The following is a 27763-nucleotide window of genomic DNA, read 5'->3' on the forward strand; positions in this document are numbered from 1 at the left end:
CATGGTCCAACTGATCATAGGATATTCTAATAAAATTATGCAGGTTTCTTAACTTCTCATAATTTTCATGTGTTAATATACATTTGTGCCTCTGAGTAAAGTGTATAGTACTCAATCCTTCCTACCAGAAATCCCCTTTTGAAAAGGATCGTTATTCTGTGGAATATACATTGGTAAATAGAAGTTTAGATGACTAAATTTTAAAAATTAATGTGTTATATGCCATCTTTTACAACATTCAGGGTCAGTGGTTACTACATATAATATTAGAAAGTTAATCAATGCAGAAAGTTACTTATGCAGATGCTAATATGTACAGCACAGGAAAACTCCTCTGTTGCTAAAAAGCATTTCTGTTTCCCTACAGAACAAATTTCAAGGAATGGTCTTTGACTTTGTAACCAGACAAGTCTTTGACATAAGCATCATGATACTTATCTGTCTCAACATGGTCACAATGATGGTAGAAACAGATGACCAGAGTGAAGATGTGACGAACATTCTGTCACGCATCAACCTTGTGTTCATTGTGCTGTTCACTGGAGAGTGTGTGCTGAAGCTCATCTCCCTCCGCCATTATTATTTTACCATAGGCTGGAATATTTTTGATTTTGTGGTTGTCATTCTCTCCATTGTAGGTAAGAAGTATTTAAAATCTCTTCAATTCTGTTCAATAAAAATTGTAACATTTGCATTTAAATTAGAGGTCATTTCACCACTCAGAAATAACTACTCTGAATTTTTTTATGTATTTTATCCATGTGTGTTTATTATTCTTACAAAGTGAGGCCCTGCTATGTGTACAATGGTGTATCCTATTTTAACGATTTTAGATTAGGTATATTTGTGCATCTAGTAAATTCCCATTCATTTGAACTAGGAATGTGCTATTAACTCAGATAAAAGTATTTTTGATACATTTAGATTAAGTAGCCTGTATGTCTAGATGACTCTGTTGAGAAAAGAACTAAAAATTTAGTCTGGTCCTAAGGAGAGACACCGCATCGGAGATGTAGACACAGAGTCATCAGTATGTAGATAAGAGTGGAAGCTGGTGGCAAGATAAAGAAAGGCATAGAGTGAAAAGTAAATAAAGATAAGAACAAAATGTTAGCAAATACAGATGGTCATTTCTTTAAGGGTATCAGGTAGAGATTCTAGATAACCTTGAAATGGGGTTCTAATAATGATGCACAAGGGGGTGTGAGGTGGCATGGGACATCATTTTATCAGTTACACACTTAAACTTTGTTGAAGTTATAGACTTCAAAGTCTAAAATGTATAGCACATTACATGAGTCATTGCTCATCTCATTAAAGATACAACTGTAGCTCCAGGGAAGAGAAGAAGCCTAAAGTATTCATTCTTTCCTAAACCAGATGATATGATTGGGTCAACATCTTACCATTCAATATGGGGCACCTCTGACGGGTAGATTTTCATGCCTTACCTCCTCTGAAGGAGTTGGTCTTATATCCAACTCATATGTTGCAGGTATCCTTTGATTTCCACACTAACCTGTTATGTCATCAGTTGTGGATAGGGTACTAAGGTTATATTCACCTCTCTTCTCTCTCTCTCACTCTCTCTTTATCTTCGTCTTTCTCTTCCTCTCTCACACTCCCCCACACACTTAGACTAACTTACTCTTTATAGAATGAGACTGTAACTTGAAAGAACTTGGTTTCTTGAATTCCTCTTCAGTTCGATCATTATTTCATTATCTGAAAAGCAAATGGAGAAGAAATCTTTTTTTTTTTGAGAAGAAATCTTAAAAGAAGTGTCTGAGAGACCAATGTTAGACATAGGAGACCAGAAAGGGCACCATCTTAGATCCTTTTAGAAATCTACCAGAACATATTTATATTTATATATATATATATATAAGAATATTATAGTGGAAGCTTAGGCAAGTACCAAGTACATGGAGAGATGAAAATAGCATTAAAAATGGCAGATAGTTTTTGATAGGTAAAAACGGAATAAACAGTTTCAGAAAAATTAATTGTATTCATATAAATACGTACTTACAGCCTTGGCTGCTGCTGTTCAGATAGACTTGATAATTTTTAACTTATTATTTTAAGATTTAGTCTTAAGATTTTATGTAAGATAAAGATAGTCTTTAGACATCCCTCAAAGACAAAAGTAGTATAAAATTGTTTCTGAATATTGTCTTAACTTGGACTGCCAGAACAAATTACCACACACTGAGTGACATAACAACAGAAATTTATTTTCTCTTAGTTCTAGAGGATAGAAGTCCAATATCAAGCTGCCAGCATGGTGGGTTTCCAGTGAGAGCACTCTTCCTGGCTGGTGGACGACTGCCTTTCCAGTATGTCCTCATATGGCAGAGAGAGAGATAGTTCCCTAGTGTTTCTTCTTATAAGGATACTAATCCTATTATCAGAGCCCCACCCTCATGACCTCATCTAAACCTAATTAACTCCTCAAAGCCCTCTCCAAATACCACACATTGGAGAGTTAGGGATTTTACATATGAATGTGGGGGGGCAGTGAGGAAGAAGGGACACAATTGAGTCTATAACAAATATTAAGTTGAATATTAATGTTAAAGTTTATTAATAACATAATATATACAGTTATATGTACATTATGTGTATGTCAAATTTAAGATTATGCAACTGAATTTCAGGACTCTGAACTTTACCTTGGAGCCTTAACAGAACTTTAATTATTATTTTAGTGGGTAATTTCAGTGGTTGGTATTCTCCTTCTTTATCCACAGGCATGTTTCTGGCTGAGCTGATAGAAAAATACTTCGTGTCCCCTACCCTGTTCCGAGTGATCCGTCTCGCCAGGATTGGTCGAATCCTGCGTCTGATCAAAGGGGCAAAGGGGATCCGCACGCTGCTCTTTGCTCTGATGATGTCCCTTCCCGCCTTGTTTAACATCGGCCTCCTGCTCTTCCTGGTCATGTTCATCTACGCCATCTTTGGAATGTCCAACTTCGCCTATGTTAAGAGGGAAGTTGGAATTGATGACATGTTCAACTTTGAGACCTTTGGCAACAGCATGATCTGCCTGTTCCAAATTACCACCTCTGCTGGCTGGGATGGATTGCTAGCACCTATTCTCAACAGTAAGCCGCCTGATTGTGATCCTAATAAAGTTAACCCCGGAAGCTCCGTTAAGGGAGACTGCGGGAACCCATCTGTTGGGATTTTCTTTTTTGTCAGCTACATCATTATATCATTTCTAGTTGTAGTGAACATGTACATCGCTGTCATCCTGGAGAACTTCAGTGTCGCTACTGAGGAAAGTGCAGAGCCCCTGAGTGAGGATGACTTTGAGATGTTCTATGAGGTTTGGGAGAAGTTTGATCCTGATGCCACCCAGTTCATGGAATTTGAAAAACTATCCCAGTTTGCAGCTGCTCTGGAACCCCCTCTCAATTTGCCACAACCGAACAAACTCCAGCTCATTGCCATGGACCTGCCCATGGTCAGTGGGGACCGGATCCACTGTCTTGACATCTTATTTGCTTTCACAAAGCGGGTTCTCGGAGAGAGTGGAGAGATGGATGCTCTCCGAATACAGATGGAAGAGAGATTCATGGCTTCCAATCCATCAAAGGTCTCTTATCAGCCAATAACCACTACCTTAAAAAGGAAACAAGAGGAGGTGTCTGCTGTTATCATTCAGCGTGCTTACAGGCGCCACCTTTTAAAGCGAACTGTAAAACAAGCTTCATTTACATATAATAAAAATAAAATCAAAGGTGGGGCTAATCTTCTTGTAAAAGAAGACATGATAATTGACAGAATAAATGAAAACTCTATGACAGAGAAAACTGATCTGACCATGTCCACAGCAGCTTGTCCACCTTCCTATGATCGGGTAACAAAGCCAATCGTGGAAAAACATGAGCAAGAAGGCAAAGATGAAAAAGCCAAAGGGAAATAAATGAAAATAAATAAGAATAATTGGGTGACAATTGTTTACAGCCTGTGAAGGTGATGTATTTTTGTCAACAGGACTCCTTTAGGAGGTCAATGCCAAACTGACTGTTTTTACACAAATCTACTTAAGGTCAGTGCCTACAATAAGACAGTGACCCCTTGTCAGAAAACTGTGACTCTGTGTAAAGGGGAGACGACCTCCACAGGAGGTTACTGTTCTCACTACCAGCTGACACTGCTGAAGACAAGAGATAAAATGGCTACTCAGACTGTAGGGACCAGTTCAAAGGGGTGCAAACCTATAATTTGGGGATTGTTTAACATGAAACACTTTAGTGTAGTAATTGTATCCACTCTTTGCATTTCAACTGCCACATTTGTCACATTTTTACAAAATCTGTTAGGGGATTCATCTTTTTTTTAATCCATATGTTGTTTATTATATGTGACTATTTTTGTAAATGGGGTTTCTGTTGTGAAATAGACAAAGGGCCTCTACAACCGATATGCCACCCGGGGTTATCACAATCACACGGCCTCCCATCTGCACAATGGTGTGGTTTGCATGAGGGCATGCTGCACTTAGAGATCATGCATGAAAAAAAAGTCACAAGGAAAACCCTGCGTTCTTAAATTCCATCCGTGTTTCTGGGAGGGGTAACTGGGTGATAACTGGAGGTGCTTTGTTGATCTTGTTTCGTCAAATCCAGCCCCCAGACCAAGTAGATCATTTTGGTGGGGGAGAGGGTAGGCCATTAAATCTTAGCAGGTGCAAACTTCATTCAAATGTCTAGAGTCATAAACGTTCTGTTTCTGTTTATCGTATTTAAAAAAAAAAAACTGAGAAATGAGCATTGCTTCTCCCCTGAAGATGGAATTGACCAAAAGAACCCTTTATAAATTTCTGCTTAATCTTGCACTTCGTTTAGCCATCTTCAGCTCAGCAAGGTTGACAACTGTATATGTTAATGAAATGCTATTTATTATGTAAATAGTCATTTTACCCTGTGGTGCACGTTTGGGCAAACAAATAGTGACCTAAGCACAGTATTTATTGCATCAAATATGTACCACAAGAAATGTAGAGTGCAAGCTTTACACAGGTAATATAATGTATTCTGTACCATTATAGATAGTTTGGATGCTATCGATGCATGTTTATCTTACCACACTGCTGTCTCTGGTTTCTCCCCCTGCTCAGAATCTCATTTATGAGAAACCATATGTCAGCGGTAAAGTCAAGGAAATTGTTCAACAGATCTCATTTCTTTAAGTCATTAAGCAATAGTTTGCAGCACTTTAACAGTTCTTTGGTTATTTTTAAATTTTAAGTGGAAAACATACGGTGTATAGCCAGACTGTACAGACATGTTTAAAAAACAAACACTGCTTAACCTGTTAAAAATGTGTTTAGAATTTTATAAGCAAATATAAATACTGTAAAAAAAGTCATTTTATTTTATTTTTCAGCATTATGTACATAAATATGAAGAGGAAATAATCTTCGGGTTGATATCACAATCACTTTTCTTACTTTCTGTCCATAGCACCTTTTCATGGAAGACATTTGCTAAACAAGAAATGAAAACGAGACTGGGTAGTTGTAGACGTCTGCTTTTTTATTACATTTGCTAATTTTAGATTATTTCATAATTTTAAGGGGCAAAATAGGTTCACAAGCCACATCCAAATTACGCTCTGCAACTGGAAAAGGGTATAACATTTTATTTACATTTTTGGTAGTGCCTGCACAAACTGATTGAAGGTAGTGCTTACTTTTCATTGTTTTCTAATTTCTGTTTATGTTTTCATTTCTTTGGAGTCATCCTGCTCTAGATTGCTCTAAATATAATGCGGGCTTCACATTTTCTTTTCTCACAAGAACAGAGAGGAGTGAATTTATATTGTCAATTACATCAGGATATTTTGTGTTTCTTACAGAAGCAAACCCTAGGCTCCTCTTTTTCTTAAATTACTTAGATAAACTGTATTCGTGAACTGCATGCTGGAAAATGCTACTATTACCCTAAATGATGCTAACCAACATTAAAAATGTGCAAAACTAATAAAGGTTACATTTTTTATTTTATTGTTTGCCTAGTTACTTTTTTTAACAGCATTTTATAAGAAGATGAAGATATTTTATCCTACAAATTAGGGGAGAAAGGGAAGGACACAAACACATAGTGTGTCTACCTGAGCTGACAGAAAACCTGGGGAGGAAATGGGACTGGGAGGAATGATCTCCCAGGGGCTGCAAGCAGTAGGGCATGACTTTCTGCTAGAAGGAACTGATATCAGAGCATAAGCTGGTAGTTTTCACTGGAAAAGAAATATGGGAGCCAGAGCAATAGTGGGTGATGGCCTCTTGAGATACAAAAGGAATCCCTCAAATCTGTGTTTAAAAAATTAAAAGCTGCTATGTGTGAGTAGGATATTCTGTTTGCTCCTCTAGAACCACTCTCCAGTCCTCTCCATCCTGCTCTGGAAGGATGGTTTTCTACCTTGCTCTCTCATTCTTTGGCTGCCAACTTGTCTGGATAATGGGAAGTCCCCGCAAGAAGGCACCGTCAAGGGAAGCACCAGTAGGAGAGAGCAAACCAGGGTATTTATTCCCCAGGTCCTTCTTTGCTGAGTTGCTCTGGGGTGGTAGTGGTGCATCTATCAATATAATGTTATCCTTTTGGTCAATTTCATCCTACAGCAAAACCTACTTGGGGTTTTGGTTATCACTCCCCTACTTGTTCCCTTAGACCTGTGGCTGGGCTTCTCTATTCCCTGTAGCTCTCCCCTAATCTTGTTGACACCTTTTCAAATGGCCCCTTCATGACAATATTCTTGGTTTCATCTATCTTCTGTCCAGTTGACACAGTCATTAAATAGCTTGTGAAATGGGACAGAAGGCAAAGGTCTGCTCTAAGGCAGCTTGGAGACTCAGTCTAACTGGCCATACATAAAAGAACAGGAACTGGAGAAACTCCAAGGAAGTCAACCAAAGAATTGCTCATAGAGATCATAGAGAGGTTCCTAGAGTGGTCCTGACAGTAAGATTGACAGTCTAAAAACCTTAGCTAAATTTATGAGGAAAGAGAAGCCCTCCCTTCTTATCAGGTAGTACAATCACAATTATGAAGCAAAAGGGGGAACATGGCCTTGATGGGCAAAGCATCAGTCGTGCAGTGCTTTTCCTATCCTTCTATGCTCATAACATCACTTTAAAACAACATGACAATTAATACCGATTTGTTAGTGGCTGAAAAGGATTTCTCATTTCCAACCAACGTAAATAAGGATTACAGGAGAATCTCTACAGATTTTCTTATATTCCACATCCACACCACTACTTACTGGTACTTTTCCAAAAACAAAAGGAACTGGTGAAACAGAATCATAAGTTTCCAGAGTCATTTTGGTATTATTTTGCATAACACTTGTTGGGCCAAAAAGTAATATAATGTTCAAGGAATGTTAAGTCACATCAGTGGATCACAGACACTAGCTTGAAAGAGGTTCCAATTTGGCCGAATCTGGAGGAATTTGAGAATCAAAATAAATAATGATAGTAGTAGATTACAACCTATTTAATAAAATAAGAATCTACAAGTATATACTGATATAAATAAATGGACAAAAGCAAAAGTCTGTTTCTTGCATGTGAATTTTAACTAACAAGTGTAGAGGAAATATTAGAGTTAGAACATCACCATTTGGCAACTCCAATACTGACAATTGATTCATGCAAAAATAATGAATGCTAAACTCATGAGTGAAAGTTTGATGAGGAATAAGAAATTCACATGGTCTCAAAGTATCTCCTTTGCACTCATGAAAAAATTTTAAAGAGAGCTTACAGTGGAAAAATCTAGCAGGTACTACCTTCAAAGATATCATCAATTATACTGCCAACTACACTGAAAAAGACACACCACTTCTTGGTATCCAGTCAAAACTGCATTACATAAATTTAACCATAAGGAAAATTAGATTAAGGATATTCTGTAAAATGATGTCAATGTTCTGAAAAATAAAGGAAGGTCAGGAATTGCCTGAGATTGAAGAGCTATGGAAAAAAAACACAAACTGTGATTCTGGACTGGATACTGGACTGGGAAAATAACATCGATTACAGATATTGTTGGGAAAACTGAGTTTAATATGGACTGTTGATTCATTATTACTATTATGAAAAATGGTTTTTCTAACTGCATTAAGTCTGATTAAGCTATTATAACTATAGCTAATATCCTTCTTTATGGAAAATGCACACTTTTTAGGAGTGAATGGGATATCTGCAACTCACTCAAAAGAAAATGTTCAAGGGAAAATGACTTATGTGCACGTGTGTATATGTAAAAAATAGATCTAGAAATAGATGTGGTATATCTTTGGAGAAGGGAGGGGTTTTTGTTCCTGTTTTGTTACGTGTTATTTAAATGTGTATGTATGTGTGTTCACTGTATCACTTGTTTTTTGTGTGTGTGTCCTAGAATTGAATATTTCTACCCTCAAAATTAAATATACTATCTCCAATTATTTCAAGGAATGCTTTATTTTAACTACCATTCTATTTTTCCTAAAAGTCATCTTTCTAAAGTCACTTAAATTATTACATTCTTTGACCTTTATGATAATCCTTATATTGCCAAAAAAAGACCACTTTAAAATAAAAATGTGACTTAGAGGTTAAAACATCTGTGTTTGAAACTACGCAGAACTAACTGAAGCTTGGTGATCTAAACTCTGGTAATTCTACCCATATCATACAAGAAGGTGGTTTGTTGGCTTTCTCAGCTGGGACCCAGACATTCTAAGTATAAAACTAATAATCCAAATACAGTTCCACAGACCATCACCCCATGACAAGGTTTTCATATGCCTACACTTAAGCCAGAAAATTAACAATAATGCCATAAATATTTATAAAGCTTAATGTATTTAATTTAAAGAATTTCACTATAAAAGTATGTCATTTATATTATTTTTGAAAATTAAAATAATCTTTATGTTAAAGCTCTTTTTTTAGAAATTATAGTGAGAATAAATGATAGTGGGTTGTTTTTTTTTTTTTTTGGCCAGATTAAAAATTGGCAGTTTTGTGTTGGTCATCTCATTTGTACTTTACTAGTACATGAATTCAAAAATCTAGGAACCATTGGGGTAGATAATACTGCCTGACCTCATAAATTTGTATGTTTGTACGAGGGTACCAGAAAGTTCAGATTAGAACTTAAAACTATTAAAGATAGCAAATACGCCTTGTGACTGCATGTTCTATCATGTATGCACAGGAATTTCATATTATTATAAGAAAATAAATGTTTCTCAGTCACTAAGAATTTATTAAAATGTTTATAATCAAAAATATTGCTTCAATCAGGTGCAGCTGCTAATACTGTTCTTCCTAGCACATGGAAATATTCTTTGAGGTTATCAATTAACATTGATTCAATCGAAACGGCAGCAAAGGCCCTGGAGCAGGAAAATATTCCAGGCAACCAAGAGTTGCTGGAGAAGGTGCATCACCAAGAAATGCTTAACATCACAGGTGAATAACCCTTAATGTCCACTGAGTACTCAGTGTTGCTCAACTCCTTTATCATCCCCTCAAAACACTCATATTTTCAGGTAGCTCTACCTCTTACTCACCAAGAAAGATGAGAACATCGCCATGAACTTCCTCAAATTCTTTCCTCTCCAGTGAAAAAAATATGTCCTCCTTCCCTCCCCTTTCCATTCCTTTTCTTCCCCTCCATTTCTTTTTAAAATTTTTTAAAATAAATTTTAAAATTTATTTTTATTTTTAAATAAAAAATTTTTATGTCTTTATTTTATTTTGAGAGAGAGAGAGAGAGAGAGAGAGAGACACAGACAGACAGTGAGCAGGGAGGGACAGAGAGAGAGGGAGACACAGAATCTGAAGCAGGCTCCAGGCTCCGAGCTGTCAGCACAGAGGCCAACGCTGGGCTTGAACCCATAGACTATGAGATCATGACCTGTGTCGAAGTCGACACTTAACCCCAGCACCCCTTCCATTTCTTTCTTTGCTTCTTGTCTTTGCTTTCCATTTGTTCTCCTTCCTTACCTCTCCCTCCCTCTTCCATCCTTCCCCTTCCTTTATTTGTCCAGAGATCATTTTTCTGCCATTCATTTTTACATATTTTGATACCTTCCTCTATAAACTGTTTGCCTTCTCTTGATCTTTATTCTCTCCTCTTTATTGATCCATTCTGTCTGGATTTGCATTTTCAAAATTGGTTCTTCTAATCCTGAAAAATAATTTTGCCCAACTCCGATGCATCTTTATGCATTGTCCCATTATTTCATTCTTTCACAAAATTACCTTCTGAAATCAGGGTTCTTTTTTAAATTTTTTTTTCCTTAATGCTTATTTATTTTAGAGACTGAGAGAGCACAAGCAGGGGAAGGTCAGAGAATGCTGGAGACAGAATCTGAAGCAGGCTCCAGTCTCTGAGCTGTCATCAGCTGCCAATTTTTAATCTGGCCAAATAAAATCAGGGTTTTATACTCACCACCTTCAGTCTTGGTTATCAATGATGGGAAAACTTGGCTGTGAATAAGCTTGTTGACATTAGTACATTGAGTTTTCAAAATGCTATGATGGCGATTATCAATAATATTATGAGGAAAAGATGAAAATGCTTACAGGAACAAAGAACATTACCTACTTGGAGCAAAGCTGTACATACTCTGTTTCTGCTTATCATGAATTACATCTCTAACGTTTGCTTAGAAGGGAATGATATTCACAGAACTATTCAACTGGAAACTGTAGCATTTTGTTTTGTTTTCTAGAAATGTAGGTTTTGTTTATAAAGGATGGAGACCAAAAAGTTCTTTTTACCCCCAAGTTTTTTTTTTTAAATCCAGTTAGTTAACATACGGTGTAATATTAGTTTCAGGTGTAGAATTTAGTGATTCAAAACTTACAGACAACACCTGGTGCTTATCCCAATAAGTGCCTTCCTTAATCCCCATCACCTGTTTAACCCATCTCTCTGCCCACCTCCCCTCTGGTAACTATTGTTTTGTTCTCTAGTTAAGAATCTGTTTCTTGGTTTGCTTCTCTCTTTCCCCCCCATGTTAATTTTTTTTTGTTTCTTAAATTCCACATATGCATGAAATCATGGCGTTTGTCTTTCTCTGACTTATTTCGCTTAGTGTATACTCTTTACCTCCATCGATGTAATTGCAAATGGCAAGATTTCATTCATTTTTATGGTGAGTAATATTCCATTTTGTGTGTACATTATCCTTTGAGTAAATACTTAGTAGTGCAATTGCTGGGTGGTAGAGTTGTTCTATTTTTAACTTTTTGAGGAACCTCCATACTGTTTTCCAGAGTGGCTGCACCAGTTTGCATTCCCACCAACCGTGGAAGAGGGTTCCCCTTTCCCTGCATCTTCACCAAAACCTTCAGTCTCTTGAGTTGTTAATTTTAACCATTCTGACTGGCGTGAGATGATATCTCATTGTAGTTTTGATTTGTATCATGAGGAGTGATGTTGAATATCTTTTCATGTGTCTATTGGCCATCTGTATATGTTCTTTGGAAAAATGTCTATTCGTGTCTTTTGACCATTTCTTAACTGGATTGTGTGTTTTGGGGGTGTTGAGTTTTAGAAGTTCTTTATATATTTTGGATACTAATCCTTTATCAGATATGTCACTTGCAAATATCTTCTTAAAGTAAACGTATAGGAAATTATATTTATTTTATTAAAAAAATTTTTTTGTCTTTTATTTATTTTTGAGAGAGAGAGACAGTGCAAGCAGGGGAGGGTCAGAGAGAGAGGGAGACATAGAATCTGAAGCAGATTCCAGGCTCTGAGATAGCTGTCAGCACAGAGCCTGACGCGGGGCTTGAACCCACGAACTGTGAGATCATGACCTGAGCCAAACCTGGCCGCTTAACCGACTAAGCCACCCAGGCACCCCTAGGAGGTTATATTTTAAGTGTAAAATTTTCATGAAAAAATATATTGTTATAGAAAATTTAATGTGCTAAGTTATTATTGAATTCACTATCCTGTGTTAAAGTTGCCATAATGGGGGTGTGTGTGTGTTTGGAAAGCATTATATACAAATTTTAGCTTTCTTGATCAAGCTGTCTGATACAAATTATGACTCAAACAGATTCAAATACCAAATCAATGCTGATACATATTCTTCCAAAGCACTTTCTTTCCCTCTTTAATGCTCTCTCCCTGCCAGGCTACAATTAGCCAAATTCAATTATTTTAATCAGTATGTATTATATGGGGTAGATTATTAGAATTTGATGATGATCATCATCAATACCTCCTGTTAAACTGCACCCTCTTTGCCTTCCATAAAACTATTCTATTCTAGATCTCTCCCTATATTTTAGATCTTTTCCTTTACCATTTATCTACTTTTTCTCTTCTTTTGGATTTACACAGCACCATCAGCTTTTTGGCTGAGCTGGAGCTGCAATTTCAACTTTCTATTGATCTTGTTTACTTGCATATTTTTTTTATCACCTTTAACTTAATGTGTCCAAACTGATCAGACCACATTCTATTCCTCTCAGCCACCAACAAAACTACCCAGAAGCCAACCTGCTTTCTCCGTATATGTTATTGTGTGGTTCATCCCTCCAATTCAGCAGAAATAAGTCCACATTACAGAGTATATATAGGAATTGAGGAGTAATTCTATGAAAGGACACAGGAACAATTACAACAGTAAATTTTGGCCTGAGTTTGAAGAATAAGAAGGGCAGGGCAATCGGAACAGCAGACATATTATGGAATAGTGGTCAAAAGCACAGATACTGGAGCCAGATTGCCTAGATTCAAATATCAGCTACACTTCTCACTAGCTGAACAACATTGAAAAGTTTCTTAACCCTTTGTTGCCTCAATTTTGTCATCTGTGAAACAGTAATAATAATTCCTGTGAGGATTAAATGAGTTAAGACCAATAAAACTCTTAGATGAACACCTCCAAGCATATAGTAATTATTATCTACAGGCTGCCTTGCTTCTGATGCCCAAAGACTCAAATGGAAATGGGAAACAGGACGGCATGTTCCGAGCATTCACAACAAAGTGATAACTGAGTATTGACAGTGACTGAGGGGCAAGCAGCGGTCAGACAATAAAGTGCCCTAAGTGCATGTCGGGGCTTTGGCCTTAACGCACGGTGATGAAAATCATTCAGACATTTGTAAAAGAAGTGAAGCTGGAAGTGAAAATGCTAGAGAATATTTTGACTTAAAGGAAAAGGAAACATAAGGCAGAGACATCATTCAAGAAGCTCCTGGGGGAATAGAGGCAAGTAATGATGAGACACCATTCGCCTTGAGCACCTTTCTCATCTCACTCTCTCCCCACTGAAACCAAATGCAATCATCAGGATTCAGTGACACCTCCCTTGTTTCTTATCACCACAAAAGACATTTCTGTCCAATGCACTTCCATGGGATTTTTATGTATATGTCCAAACCCAAACACTTTTGAGAGTGAAGGAGGAGACTACTGAGAATTACGCAAAAGCAACAGGCATACACACAGACTCTTCCGGGCAAGCCAGGACATAGGATCACCTCCTCTATGCCATTTGTATGACACTTAAACTGCCAGGGTGCAGTGGTTTGGAGTGCGGGTTGCTTCCTTTGACCAGCCTCCGTCTCCACTTTTGCCACACCACATAGTGTCTGATAGGCAGAGATTGGTCTTAAACACCTTTTACTGTTTACAGTGCTTTGCATACAGAAGGTTTTCAGTAGGTATTTAGCAAATAAACAAATTAATCAATTTTTAGCATTACTCAAAATTGTTCTAGTTTCAAGAGTTATTTACCCCTTTACTTATATATTATGTTAGAGGGCTGTGATTATACATAAGATATATGAAGCAATAAAACATCATAAGAGTTATAAATAAATATCATCCTTGGTATGTTACAGAAATATTGGATATATATATATATATATAAAATATTTAAAAGGATGAGCATTATATCCATCCGTAAAAGCACATACATATCTATTACTTGTAAAGAAAAAGACATAGATACACGGGTAAATAGAGGTATAGCTATGTGTATACATAAATATATCCAGGGTATAAGAGTTCACAAATTGGGGGCGCCTGGGTGGCTCAGTCAGTCGAGAGTCAGGCTTCGGCTCAGGTCATGATCGCACGTTCGTGTGTTCGAGCCCCGCGTCGGGCTCTGTGCTGACGGCTCGGAGCCTGGAGCCTGCTTCCGATTCTGTGTCTCCCTCTCTCTCTGCCCCTCCCCGCTCATGCTCTGCCTCTCTCTGTCTCAAAAATGAAATTAAAAAAACACTAAAAAAAAAAAATTTTTTTTTAAAAGAGTTCATAAATTGATTTTTAACTCTTGAGAACTCAAGGGTTATATAATACTCACACTGTTCTTTGCTGTGGTGGAACTATTGAACTTGCCATTTAAAATTTATTCCTCTAAAAGGAATTAGGGCTTTTGGACCTTGTTTTCTCTTCAACATCACTTGGCCTGATTCTTAACTGCATTATTAATGCTTATCTTTCATCAAAGATGGTGAAGAAATGTCTTGTTCAGCATATTTCTTGCAGTCATGGAAAACACAGATTTCTAAAGGCAAAAAGATTGTGCCTTTGATCAACCTCAATTGTAAGTGCAGCCATTTGCCTGACCTTAGGGAAAAGTCTGTTGAGTTATACTGACTGATAACCTAAAATAGGTGCAATGCTAGAGCAAAATATAGTAACTACAAGATTATTATCATATAAATACCTAAGGAAATGGATAATAGGATTTATGGAGAATGGAGAAAGTACCTGGAAATATTTTTGTCAGAGACAAGGAAACTGAATAAAGGCATTCATTCAAACACAGTAGAGTTTGTCCTATTTGTCATAGGTTATGGTTTGCTAAAACAAAACTCAGTACACAGTTAATTGCATGAAATTTAGTATACCATCCAGGTATGTCTTACAACCTTATGACACTCCCTCTTTTCCACACCAAAAGCTAGGTATTGCCATGGAAAATCAATATAAGGATAACTTCAGTATGGTGGGGTCCAAGTCACTGAGCTTATCATGGAACCTCTCTTACCTTTCAATAATCTTAGACTGATTTTCATTCTTTCTTTCTTTTTTAAACTCCTCTAATTCTAGAAGCCTACCAGGGAAATAGCTAAAAATACAATTTTAAGCCTTACCTCAAATTAAGCCAAAATCTCTAGAAAAGGACTTGAAAGTGTCTGATGAGTTATGGTGTTAGAATGAGTTGGGAGAAAGCTATAATAAGCTCCTCAAGAGAGTCTCATGGGCAGTAAGCCTGTGAAATCCTGACTTATGTGTAGGTAGCATGGTAAGGTTCAAGGACTTCAGGATCTCATCATTAGTTAATGATAGTAGTTAATTAATAAAATAGTTAAAAGTCAGAACGTGCTGGCATCACCAAGTAGCACCCCCAAGTTAGAGTTTGATTCAGTATGATATTGTTAAGTGCCCAAATACTTCCCAGCACTCTGGGCTGAATAAACAGAACAAAATAGCTTAATCTTCAGCACATATGATAAGTTCTAGCATCAGACACAATCGGCTCACTCAGACCTTTATAAAAATTAGGAACGATCCCCTTTTTTCCTCTAGGGAAAACCACTCTGCACTGGGATAAAGGACTTGGCCATTGGGACATGGGCTGGATTTCAACTTATATCATTGTGCAGGACATTCTGAGCCACTGGTGGTCATTTATTGATATAAACTACCAATCTCAAGAGAGATCACATACTAAAGATTAACTTCTAGGTCAATGACCATTCTAATATTTCAAGGCTATGGAACCTTTTTTTCTAACCAAATAACATCTTATGATAAACATGAGAATCAAAAAGTTATCATAAGGAATGGGACCAGTACCTATGGGTCTTTACAAACTTCCTTGAAGTGTGATGTTGTTGTTGCAGTTGTTTTTTGAGTGAGCTGTAAAAATAACACCTGCCTTGGGGTGCCTGGGTGGCTCAGTTGGTTAAGCTTCCGCCTTTGGCTCAGGTCATGATCTCACAGTCCGTGGATTCGAGCTCCGCTTGGGACTCTGTGCTGACAGCTCAGAGCCTGGAGCCTGCTTCAGATTCTGTGTCTCCCTCTCTCTCTGACCCTCCCCTGCTCATACTCTGTCTTTCTCTCTCTCAAAATAAAATAAAGACATAAAAAATTTAAAAAATAATAACAAATGCCTTTTGTTTAAGAAAAAGAACTAATGGGTCACCTGGGTGGCTCATTTGATTGAGCATTTAACTTCTGATTTCAGCTCAGGTCATGATCGCATGACTGGTGGAATCGAGACCCGTTACAGGCTCTATCCTAAGAGCACAGAGCCTGCTTGGGATTCTCTCTCTCTCTCTCTCTCTGTTCTTCCCCTGTTTGCATGCATGTGTGTATATGCACACTCTCAAAATAAATCAATAAAGATTTTAAAAAAGAAGAGAAAAAGAACTAAAACATCCCAGAAAAATATGAAATCTGATTTTCCCACGCTCTTCTTTGAATAGTCTCTTGAGTAATGCTCCAAGCATTGTTTTATACATATGTAAACATATTCTTTATTTGTTATTATAAATAATATATTTTTCATGTTGTTCTGCAATTTGACCTTTCAATTAATGTATCTTGCATACATTTCCAATTATATATATATATAAATCTACCTCATTTTTTATAAATGGTGCATAATGTTCCATTCTATAGATTAATTAATGGTTCACTTCTTAATGCACATTTAGATTTTCCCAATTTTGCTTTATAGGTAACAAGGCTGTAATGAATATTTTTGTTTCTGGATTTTTGTGAAATCTATAATTCCCTCTGTTGGATAGGTTTCTAAATTGGATTTGGTAGGTCAAACATATTCACATTTTTTATGTTTCTATTTGACAGTTGGATTAGGTAGAAGTGCTTCTCCTTGAAGAGAGAGCCATCAAAGGACACTCTTTAATTTTTCATCTCCGAACATCTCTTATAGGACAAACAGTTCTACAACGAAGGGCTGAAACTATGCCCATCTCACATGGTATAGAATAGTGCTAGCACTGTACTTTTTTTTAAGTTGAGTAAATTAATAACCTATCAACTTAGATAGATATTGCAAACTGAAAACTCTTCTCACAGTATCTTGAAATTTAGGAATGCCAATAATACATTTTTTTCAGTGAACCCAACACAAAGCAGCATACATAACAACGTCATATTTCAGATGATGAGAGCCACATATCATCACATTATTATTCAAAGAAAATGCCTGCTTGGCAATGAAAATGAGGAGTTATGGCAAATGTTACTAGCCCATATGATGCTATTCAAATCTTGCGTGTCCTATGAATGACAAATAATGTAATTTAAATTAATTATCTATGAACATTTATACGTAAAGTAAGCTATATCATTCAAAAATACAGTTTTTCTTTTAAAATATTCAGAAGTATTGCAATACTTAATTCTGAAATAGAAATTATCTCCATTTTTCATGACAATAGCAAAGCATGTTTATTGTAACAAAATCAAGACTATAAAATTTACACAGTAGAAAATGAGAGGCCCAAAGACAAATACTGCTAAAACTTGGTTTATATTTTTTCATAAAATATTACTACATGTAACATTAGATCCAAACATTTACTTAATCTTTCAAACTTCCTAAGCTACTATTTGTCAATCACTTTTCCAGAAGACCAGATATACTGTTTCAATAAAATCTGTAACACCTTGAACTCATCATTTAACTGTCCTGGACACTGGATTTTCATTTACAAAATGAAGGGTTTGAAAAGACATGAATTTTCAATGTTCATTCTAGTTTCAAAACATTATTTTTTGGAGAATAAAACCAATTTCTAGCAGCATAAAACAATAAACTACCATAATTAACATTGTAAATCAAGTAAACCTCACATGAGTTTTCTAGGCTTTTAAGACAATATACAAAGGATTTTTCATAAGAAGGGATAAACGCTATCTACACATTGATTTTGGTACAATAACTGTTTGGGATAGAAAAAAATATAAAGTTTCATTACGGAAAGTCACCAGTTTTTAGGAACCCTTAAAAAGTGATTTTCTTTCTGCTTGGACGGCCGTATTTCATGAGGGAGCTCATGTCCCAGGCTCTAATGCAACTCTGAAACGGAATCTAACTCTGGATTTCCCTGCCAAATCTAGTCTCCTTGATATTGTCTGAATTGCAATTTGGAAACAATTATTGGGTTTTGGGGTCTGTTATATCAGGGTACACATCTTGAGAGAATCTTCTAAATCAATAATTTGGGGATCAACTTCTGTCTAGACTTCAGCTAATTTAGTCTCAGAAGTCATGAAGTTTTTTGGTCTTAAACTTCATTCTATCCACCGCACTATACAGAACTACAACGTCACCTATGTAGGAACTATGAGTTTCTAAAGTGTTCTGACTAACTATTGAAATACCACACGACCTTCCTGTGTTACAAAGGCCAATAATTATTATAGCATCTAGATTGTTCTCTGTATCCATTGTACTACCCTAATGATGAAGCAAGTTTGGTCAATAAATAATTTTAATATAATTTTTACAATTTTTTCTAAAGCAATGGTTTTGAAAGCATGGTCCCCAGACCAGTAGCATCAGCATCGCTTGAGAGTGTCTTAGAAATTCTTATTTTGGCCATGACCTAGGTAGCAATGTAGCAATCTGTGCGTTAATAAGCCTCCAGATAACCCTGATGTATGTTCAAGTTTAAGAACTTCTGCTAGTTTTATGCATGGGGCAACCATGTCCCCCAGTGGCCAAAAACCCACACACCATTTAAAATACATGTATATATTTAAAATACCTACCAAAGACAATTTTCACTATTTTCTTTTTTTTTTTAATTTTTTAATGTTTATTTGTTCTTGAGGGGGAGGGAGGGAGAGAGAGAGAGAGAGAGAGAATAGAGGGGGCAGAGACAAAGGGAGACACAGAATCTGAATCCAGGCTCTGAGCTGTCAGCACAAAACCCAATGTGGGGCTTAAATTCACAAACTGTGAGATCATGATCTGGGCTGAAGTTGGACGCTTAACCGACTGAGCCACCCAGATGCCCCTCACTATTTTCTAATGGGCTTGAAATTTAGTCTGAAAATTCATGTGTGTGTGCAAAAAGTTTGTATTTCTTTTTCTTCTTTCAAATCTAATAAAATCCAATGCTTAGCATCAGTCTCATTGGATTACCAGGAAATTCTCACTCAGTACTAATAATATTCTTCTCTCCTAGAACTTAACCAGAATCCAAGTGGCTCCTATGGTGTTCAGAAAATGAGGAGAAATTTCTTGACCCTCGGGTCCATGACAGCTTCTGATGACATCCTTATTGTCGAAACTACAGTGGATCCCTGAGGTCAGTGTTACAGAATCAGCTCTACTGGGCACACCACGCTACCATTTATCTCAGGTCTCAGGTCCCCCTGGAGGCACTGCCACAGATTGGGGTGGATACCTAAAATTACAGGACTCTATTGACTTTTGTCCTTGTCTGTTTCTGGAAAGTGCTTCTCCCTTTCTTGCCTCAGGAGCACTTTTCGGGTCCCTTCCACCCACCAAGAGGCCCAGGTCTTTTATAAAAGATCTTTTACTTTGCTGAAGTTCTGAAAGCCTTCTAAAGTGTTGTAAAGAAGAATTACTGAGATGATGAAATTGCTCTCTATGTGCTCTACCCATACACAGGCTACTGAGCATTTGATATGTGTCTTGTGCAACCGATGAATTTAATTTTAACTAATCATAATGTAAATTTAAACAGCCTCGTGGTTGGTGGCTACTTTGTTGGACAGTACAGTTCTACAGACTTTTGCTTCCACTCTGCTACAAAATACTAACGGCCTAGTCATCTACATAAATCAAAGAGAATGGAAATACGGAGAGTGATACAAAATAGCATTTCAAAAAAAGTTCTCTGGTGATGAGTATAGGAGTGTTCATTACATGGTTCAACTTTTTACACGTATGAAAATTCTCAAAATAAAAACTTGGGGAAAAACATAGGGCCACAAATTAAAGCTCAGTTATAAATGGCTTTATGAGCAGGGATCCTGCGTGTGATTCAGTTCAGGAAAGACGTAGGGCTGAGGAGCACCCTGAGTGAGAAACCAGGAGTTGGGTGTGAAGAGAAAACCTGGATACTTTGAGGTGAGGAAAAAAAAAAACCCTCAGCCGTCAGAGGGAAACGTAAGCTGTGTTTCCAGGCAGCACTCTGAATGGGAAAGGTGTCTTCCTAACGGAGACAGAGTCAGGTGACTTCTGGAGGGAAGGGAAAGCCATGTGCCTCAGGGTAGGTGACATTCTTATGAGCTCCTGGCCTAATTTCTTGTAGATAAAGAAGTCAAGCTGGAGGAATAAGGGTTATTTAGGGCAAGCACATGGTGATGACAAGCTGGGGGCAGCAATTCAGTGGAGCAGAGGTACCACACAGTGGCTATTAAAACAGATGCTGAAATGGATGCACAGGGAAGAGAGAGACTGATGGGAAAGGCAGGGAAAGGAAGGCCTGTGAGGAAAATTACATTAGACGTACTCAAAGACAATCACATTAGAGCAGGACATCCTTTATGACCTCATGCGACTGGGCATGAAACCACAGTTCCCTTGTTTATTTTTGCAGACTCAACATTTTACATTAGCATGCATTGCCTCTAAGGAATGTTGGTGACTACTTGGAAATAAACACTGCCATAAACTAAGTTGTCAAGAATCAGACACCTAGAACGCTAAGGCCTGATTTTTCTCAACTGGAGGATAAAAATTACAACAGACCTCTGGTTATCTCACATCCAGAAATAATAGTGTCTAGGAGGACAGCAGTGTGGATCTGATGTTAGGTAAAAATTTTTAGATATGAACTTGGACCCAAGTGAGTAAATTCTAGGCTGAGGTGATAGTTATCATTATTCTTTGTTTTTATTTTATCAACCAGATACAGATTCTTGAAAGGAGTAGAAAGAAAAATAGCATCTCGTGAAGATGTTCTGTATATGGTGGTTGTAAACATTTAAATAATTCATTAGTTCTATTTCAAAATACCAGACTCTTCTGAAAAATATTTTTCTGTATCTTCTCTCTCCTACTTTTGCATAGATGAAATGTCAAAATACAATCAAGAAAATCAAGAAAAAAAATAACTCTCCTGGTAAGTCTCCAGTCTCCATGATGATATTTGAGTAGAAACTGCCCCTATATCTGATAGGCGAGCAAGAAGCAAATTTTCTGTTATCAGGAAGTTTTTAGCCATCAGGTATCTGAGCTGCTTGGGTATTTTTAAAGAAAAACAAAGAATCAGTGGTCAAAAAGAAGTCAGTGGTAGAAATTGAGTAGGAATCATCTCTGGACTGTAGTAGCAAGTGATGTTAATTTCCCTTCATTCTTAATACATCAATCCCTAAAACTGGGAAGAAACCACTCAGTTTAGTTGCTTGTTTACCTGCATTCCCTGAAAGAGCTATCAAAACTGTCACGAATTGTAATTTATTCATTTACTTTTATGCATACCTATTCAATGTATGTCTACCTTTAATAGACTTTAAAGTATAGAAGGGTAGGAACAAGAATTTTGTTGTCATAGGCATTCATTCATGAATGAATGAATGACTAAATAACACATTTTTAGAAATTGGATCACTTCTTCAACTTTCTCCATTGTGTTGTTAAGCAAAAGAAATGTAAAAGTCATATGCCTAATAATCATTGTCTTCTCCCTAACTTATATGAATGTATTGTAGAATTTTAAATGAATGAGTTATGACAATCATATCATTTATGTCCTCATTATAGACTTTGATGTGGACTATGGCTTGCGGTATTTTCTGCTGCACACCAAGTGCAGAGCATGCTACATGCTTTGAAAATCAGACCAGTAGTTACAAGTTCTCCATCATCACATTTAGCGTGAGTATGAATGTTAGAAACAAAGAAATAATAATAATCCTCATGAAACCAATATATGCCTTATTGAATGGAGCACTCATAAAAAGGAAACCAATGAAAAGTATTACCTGGCCTTGAAGTCTGGGAAAGTAACCCCATTTTTCCTTTTAGATTGTCATTAGCTAACCTACTAGCATGGTAAAAAGCAAACATCCATTGCCTCTTCAACACATTTAAAATTTGGTAAGGGCAATTTCCAAGCTTATCAACTAAAATAAAATAATTATCAGTTAGATGGAAATTTGGAATCCATGTAAAAATATTCTAAAAAGAACATTTAAACCTCAAATCTTTACCACTGTTTTTAAAGTATCTTTAAGTAGAAATAGGAAATCTCTTAATCCATTTACATTTCAATTTAATTCTCTGACCTGAAGAAATCTATGAGCAGCTGACAGAATGGCAGATGGGCACAAACATTTAAAAATGCATAGATTTTTTTTTTTTTTTTAATAAGCTGTATACCCAGTGCGGGGCTTGAACTCAAGACTCCAATACCGAGAATCACAGCCGGGTGCTCCATGCACAGGAATTCATCTTGGCAGGTTAAAATAAGCAGTATCATTAAAATAAAATATTTTAAAGTTCCTATCATTATCAGAGCCGGTTAAAAAAAAAAGGATTAATTTAATTTGCATTTTAACAACAAAGGATTTGCACCAATGCCTGTAAAGGTGAGCTTTCGGTTAAGAACCGTGACTTTTCTGCGCCACCTTGCGGCAATAATACATTTACTACAAGTAAAAGTTAAAGGTTTTTCTTTGCGTTGGTCTGGCCTTCAAAGAGCCGCATTGCGGGAACCGGCCTCTACACAAACGTGCAGAAAATGGTGTTTTCCTTTGTAACCAGTGATGGGTAACAGACTGCTCTTTTTCTTACTTCCTCCTACATTTCCTTTATTCGGTCATTCCAAATCCACCGCCCTCCTAGGGCATTTCTCCGACCTGACCCCTTCGCCATCCGGTCACGCCGCACCACCCGGTGCCGCCCCCTTCCCCATCCCCCACCCCATCCCCATCCCCCACCCCATCCCCCACCCCATCCCCATCCCCCACCCCATCCCCCACCCCATCCCCATCCCCATCCCGGGTCTTCTTCACAGCACCTCCTCCCCGCGGCACCTCCTCCTCGCAAATCCCGGCGTTGAGAGCCCGCCCCCTGCTGCCGGCAGCCAATGGCAGTGCGGCCCCGCCCCGCCCCTCCCACCGCGTCCCGGAGCGCGGGTGGGGTTGGGCCTGGGCTGCGGAACTCTGAGCCCCGGGCTCCTCCGCTGGGCTGCGGCGGGCGCGTCCTGGAGACTCGCGGCCCCTCCGGCTGAGAGCCATGGATTCGCAGGGGCTGAAGGTGAGCGGCCGGAGCCTGGACGCCGGCTGCCTCTGCGGGCGGCCTGGGGCCGAGAGCGGGCGTGGGGAGGAGCGGATTTAGCGAGGGGGTCGTTTTCCTGCTGTACCTCTGCTGCCCGGGCCCGCCGGGCGCCCCAGCTGGGCAGTGCTGGCCTGTAGCTGTCCCACCTGGGCCACCTCCATGGGCCCTGCCTTGGAATCTTGAGGTCCGGGTTAGCCACGCTGCTAACGAATTGCCGTTAGTGTGCTTGTCCCACCCTGTTTAGGGTGTTTACTTCTACTTTGTATCCCGTTTGTTGGGGAAGCTTGATCAACGAATAACACCTACTGCGCCTACCGGTGCGATTTTTAAGGACTTAATTAAGCAAACTCGCGTCACTAAACCGATTGGACAGAACAGGAACACGGGAAGATTATATGAAACCAAAGTCCTGGGCTTGAAAATGGAGGAGTCTTTATTTTGGGTGATGGTCTTCTTTATCACGGATTCATCTATAAAACAAATATTTTGTGACGGTCCAGTGAAGAAATGGTCTAAAAACAGGGACATGAGGCTTGAGAATTAAGTTTCTTTGTAGGATGATGATCTCCCATTTGTTCACGGAGTTCACTGGTTCAGCACATGTTGATGGAGGGCTCACTGTGTGTCCACTGGAGGCTGGAGATAGTGATGAGCAGACCTGAACAGTCCCTGCTTTCACAGATTTTAGTCTAATGCTGGACAGAAACCTTAAATTAATTCAACAATTATTTATTGAGTGCCCCCTATGTTGCTGGCACTAATCTAAGCCCTGACAATAAAAGGCCTGCAATGTTTAAGAAAAACTCTCTCAGTCTTGGAGCTTATATTTGAGTAGGGGAGTCAGACAGTAAGTAGTATGTTAGGTGGTGAAAAGTGGACGATAGGGCAGTGATAGGGAGTTCTGGAGGGTCTTTTGCTCATTTGCTTGAGTTGCATTATTTTCCGAAGGCTTCCCCCATCTCCTTAATTTATTTTTTTCACAACTTTAATTTGTCCTTTGCACTATGAACTAAATGAACTTTTCAATAAAAACACTTTGATGCCTAACACTGTTAGGTGGCTCTTCATCAGTTAGACGAGAGGAGCAAACCCAAGTCCTTAATATGAGGCCCTGCTAGACCCTACCTTTCTCTCCAACCTCCTCATCCTATAATCTGCATCTTAACGTAAGACTCTAAAACAGAGAACGGCAAACTTTCCCTCTAAAGGGTCAAGTAGTATGTATCTTGGGCTTTACAGGCCAGAGGGTTCCTGGCATCTAATCTGCCATTGCAGCTTGAAAGCGACCATAGGCAGTAGTTAAAAGAGCATGGCTCTGTTCCAGTAAAACTTGATGGGCCCTAAAGTTTTGAATATCTTAAGAATATTCACTTATGAATATTTTCTTATTTTGTTCCCCCCCCAACCATTTGAAAATGTATAAGCCATTCTTAGTTTGCTTACCATACCAAAAACAAAACAAGACAAAGGCAGCAGGCCACAGTTTGTCAATCTCTGCTATATAGAGTGACTTCCGGTCCTCTCCATCCCCTCCCCAACCTTGTGTATCACTGCCCGTCTTTTATCTCTGTTGTTGTAGTTCTCTGCCTGGCCAACGCCTCTACCCTCCTCAAGGATCCTGAAGGGGAAGTAAGGAGAGTGTGTGTATGTGGAGGGAGTGAGGTGTTCACGATTCAGAAGAGAGTTCTAAAGTGCACCCGGAGAATCTTTCCCTTAATTTTATTCTTCCGTCATCCCACGCCCCGGCCTCATTTTTCTACAGCGCTAATGCAGTTTATGAGTTCTTTTCTTGCTTGTATTTACTGCGTTGTATTTGTTATTCTTTAGATTCTAGTCTCAGGTTAAACTTTTAAGCCTTTCTGGATCAAGAACCATATCATATTCATCTTTATATTGACAGTATTAGCCCAATGCCTGGGACTAGTAGACAGTCAGTAGACATTTGTTGGTCTGAACAAACCAAAGAGAGGTAATAGGTATGAGAGCAGGAAGTAGACTAGAGAAACAGAAGAGCCTACTGACTGGTTAGAATTAGGAGACAGGGCACACTGGAAGGGAGGATGCCATGACTTGATTTCTGGCTTGGGTAGCAAGGAAATGGAAAAATGAATCTGGTGCACAGATGAGAGGTCTTGGCTGGACGCCATGTTTTTAATTTCATCAATGTATGGCGCTCAGAGGAACTTATTTTTTTCAGAATAGGAGTTTTACAGTATGATACTGTAATTAATCCTCACAATGGTCTATAAATGACTAATGGCATTTTACAAATGAGCAAACAAACTAAGGTGCTGTAAGATGGACCAGAAATTTAAAACCAGGTCTTTTCACCTTAAATCCATGTACTTTTTATGATACCTTCCAGGAAAATTATAGATGCTTAGTGATATTAAATGTTGAATAGAAGTCAAGAAAGATGGTATTAACAGTGTCCTTGGTTGATGCTAACTAAAAGGTCATTGCAATCTTAGGGAAAGGCACTGGAGAAAAAGTGCTGTGGGGGTAACTAACTAGATAGCAGTAACCAATAGGAGGAAGCAGAGTAAAAGTTACAAGGGAATGTTTGCCTAACTGGTCTAGAGAAGCATGTGGACTTCAGAAACAACACACTGTAAAAAGAGCAGTCTAGGGACACTTGGTGGCTTAATCAGGTATGCGTTTGACTTCAGCTCACATGATCTCCCGGTTCATGGGTTCGAGCCCTGCGTGGGACTCTGTGCTGACAGCTCAGAGCCTGGAGCCTGCTTCAGATTCCTTGTCTCTCTCTCTCTCTGCCCCTCCCTCACTCATGCTGTCTCTCTCTTAAAAAAAATAAATAAATAAAAATTTTTAAAACAGTCTAGACACTCATATTTCACTCTTGTCAATCACTGCTTCGTCTATAGTTCTCCCTCCTGCTCTATGGGCTTCAGAGTCAGAGTAGGTGAGTGGTGGTCGGGGTGGTCCACATTGGTTTATGGAGGTGAATCAGGTCCATCACTGAAATAGTGAACTTGGCTTCCTTCTTTGATTAGGTTAGCAATTAAGTCTTGGATATGATCCTGAGAGAAAGGTGTAAAGCAGAGACCCAATTAATCAGAACTTAGTATCTCCTGATCGTAGTTTTCTGCCAAGTAAATCTAAATATAATTTTGAAAAAAGCTTAAAGGTAGTAATTTCCATTAAGAACAGTTTAGATCATTTGTTCTTACAGTTATTTGTTGTAGAACTCAGAAAAAAAAGACAGCATTTGACAATGAATTGCTGAATTCAATTTGTTATTACTTTGTGATGCTCTAAAAACAAAATAGAAGCAAGATTTTTTTTAAAAAAGAACCCAATGATCTGGCAGTGGGAGGCTCTTATTAGTCCGGGGTTTTTTTTTTTTTTTAATCTCTTTTACCATTTTCTTTTTTTATGTTTTATTGTTTTCAGTTTATTTTGAGAGAGGGACAGAACACACCCCCTCCACACACAAGTGCACACATGCAAGTGGGGGAAGAGTAGAGAGAGAGAGAGAGAGAGAATTGTAAGCTGGCTACCCACTGTCAACAGTGCAGAGCCCTATATGGGACTCAAACTCACAAACCATGAGATCATGACCCCAGCCCAAATCAGGAGTTTGACGCTAAACCAACTGAGCCACCCAGGCATCCCTGTTCTTCCATTTTCTAAAACCTTTAAGAAAATTCAGAGAAAGAAAAGAGGCAAAAGTAGCCTAATTTCAGTGTTGTTAACTAATAATTTAGGGGAAAAAATTGAAATTATTAGAAAATACTGAGTTTTTCAAAAATGTTGTTGTGTTCATTGTGTTTTGCATTCCTTACTGTTAAGTGCTAGCCTGTAAATATTTTCAGGAACTTGGAAGGAAAAAAGAACCACGTTATCTAATTTTCGATTATTCAAAAATTTAGATTAATATCTGCTTCTTAAGGTATTTCAGGACACCAAAATCTCTTTTAACATTTAGTCCCTGTTTCCTTTTAGACTTTGATTAATTACTATTGCCAGGAGAAGTATTTCCATCATGTGTTACTTATTGCCAGGGAAGGAATGAAGAGGTATGGCAATGACCCGGTCTTCAGGTTCTATCATGCCTATGGTACATTAATGGAAGGTATGTGTTGATTATTAAACGTGTTCCATAAGTTTTAAATTCTTGTTTTGTACTATGAACTATTTTTCACATTATAATTTTGATTTTCAGGTAGAACTCAAGAAGCTCTTCGAGAATTTGAGGCTACTAAAAATAAACAAGATGTATCACTTTGTTCTTTAATTGCCCTGATATATGCCCACAAAATTAGTCCAAATCCAGGTATAGTATTTAAATAAAATGCTTAGTACAGTTTTTTCTACTCAATTCTATTTTTTTCATTTACCATAGCAATTAGTCTGATAATCTATATTATAATTTTCTATTTTACATATTTGTTTTATGTTCCTGACAAGGTCATAGATTTATCAAGCACAAGAAATACATGTCATTTATCACTTTTGTATT

The 27763-nt window shown here is 38.0% G+C and overlaps 2 protein-coding genes and 1 long non-coding RNA gene across 8 annotated transcripts in view; 2 read left to right on the plus strand and 1 right to left on the minus strand.

The window, feature by feature from the left end:
• Window positions 1–6016, plus strand: part of LOC115287755 (sodium channel protein type 1 subunit alpha) — a 142238-nt gene extending 136222 nt beyond the window's left edge. For all 6 annotated transcript variants that reach the window (XM_029934451.1, XM_029934453.1, XM_029934455.1 and 3 more), the window contains exons 26-27: window positions 368–638; window positions 2754–6016. In XM_029934451.1, the coding sequence (XP_029790311.1) occupies window positions 368–638; window positions 2754–3931 (1449 nt within the window). In that variant the 3' untranslated portion in view covers window positions 3932–6016. The remainder of the gene's footprint in view (window positions 1–367; window positions 639–2753) is intronic.
• A 17132-nt stretch (window positions 6017–23148) lies between these two features.
• TTC21B (tetratricopeptide repeat domain 21B) overlaps window positions 23149–27763 on the plus strand; it is a 78572-nt gene continuing 73957 nt past the window's right edge. Inside the window, exons 1-3 of the mRNA XM_029934457.1 lie at window positions 23149–23259; window positions 27247–27376; window positions 27467–27577. Of these exons, the coding sequence (XP_029790317.1) occupies window positions 23239–23259; window positions 27247–27376; window positions 27467–27577 (262 nt within the window). The 5' untranslated portion in view covers window positions 23149–23238. The remainder of the gene's footprint in view (window positions 23260–27246; window positions 27377–27466; window positions 27578–27763) is intronic.
• Window positions 23703–27763, minus strand: part of LOC115287758 — a 27861-nt gene continuing 23800 nt past the window's right edge. The window contains exon 3 of the long non-coding RNA XR_003906631.1: window positions 23703–23975. This is a non-coding gene — a long non-coding RNA (uncharacterized LOC115287758). The remainder of the gene's footprint in view (window positions 23976–27763) is intronic.

Source organism: Suricata suricatta, chromosome 3 (assembly GCF_006229205.1).
Source record: "Suricata suricatta isolate VVHF042 chromosome 3, meerkat_22Aug2017_6uvM2_HiC, whole genome shotgun sequence".
NCBI lineage: Eukaryota > Metazoa > Chordata > Mammalia > Carnivora > Herpestidae > Suricata > Suricata suricatta.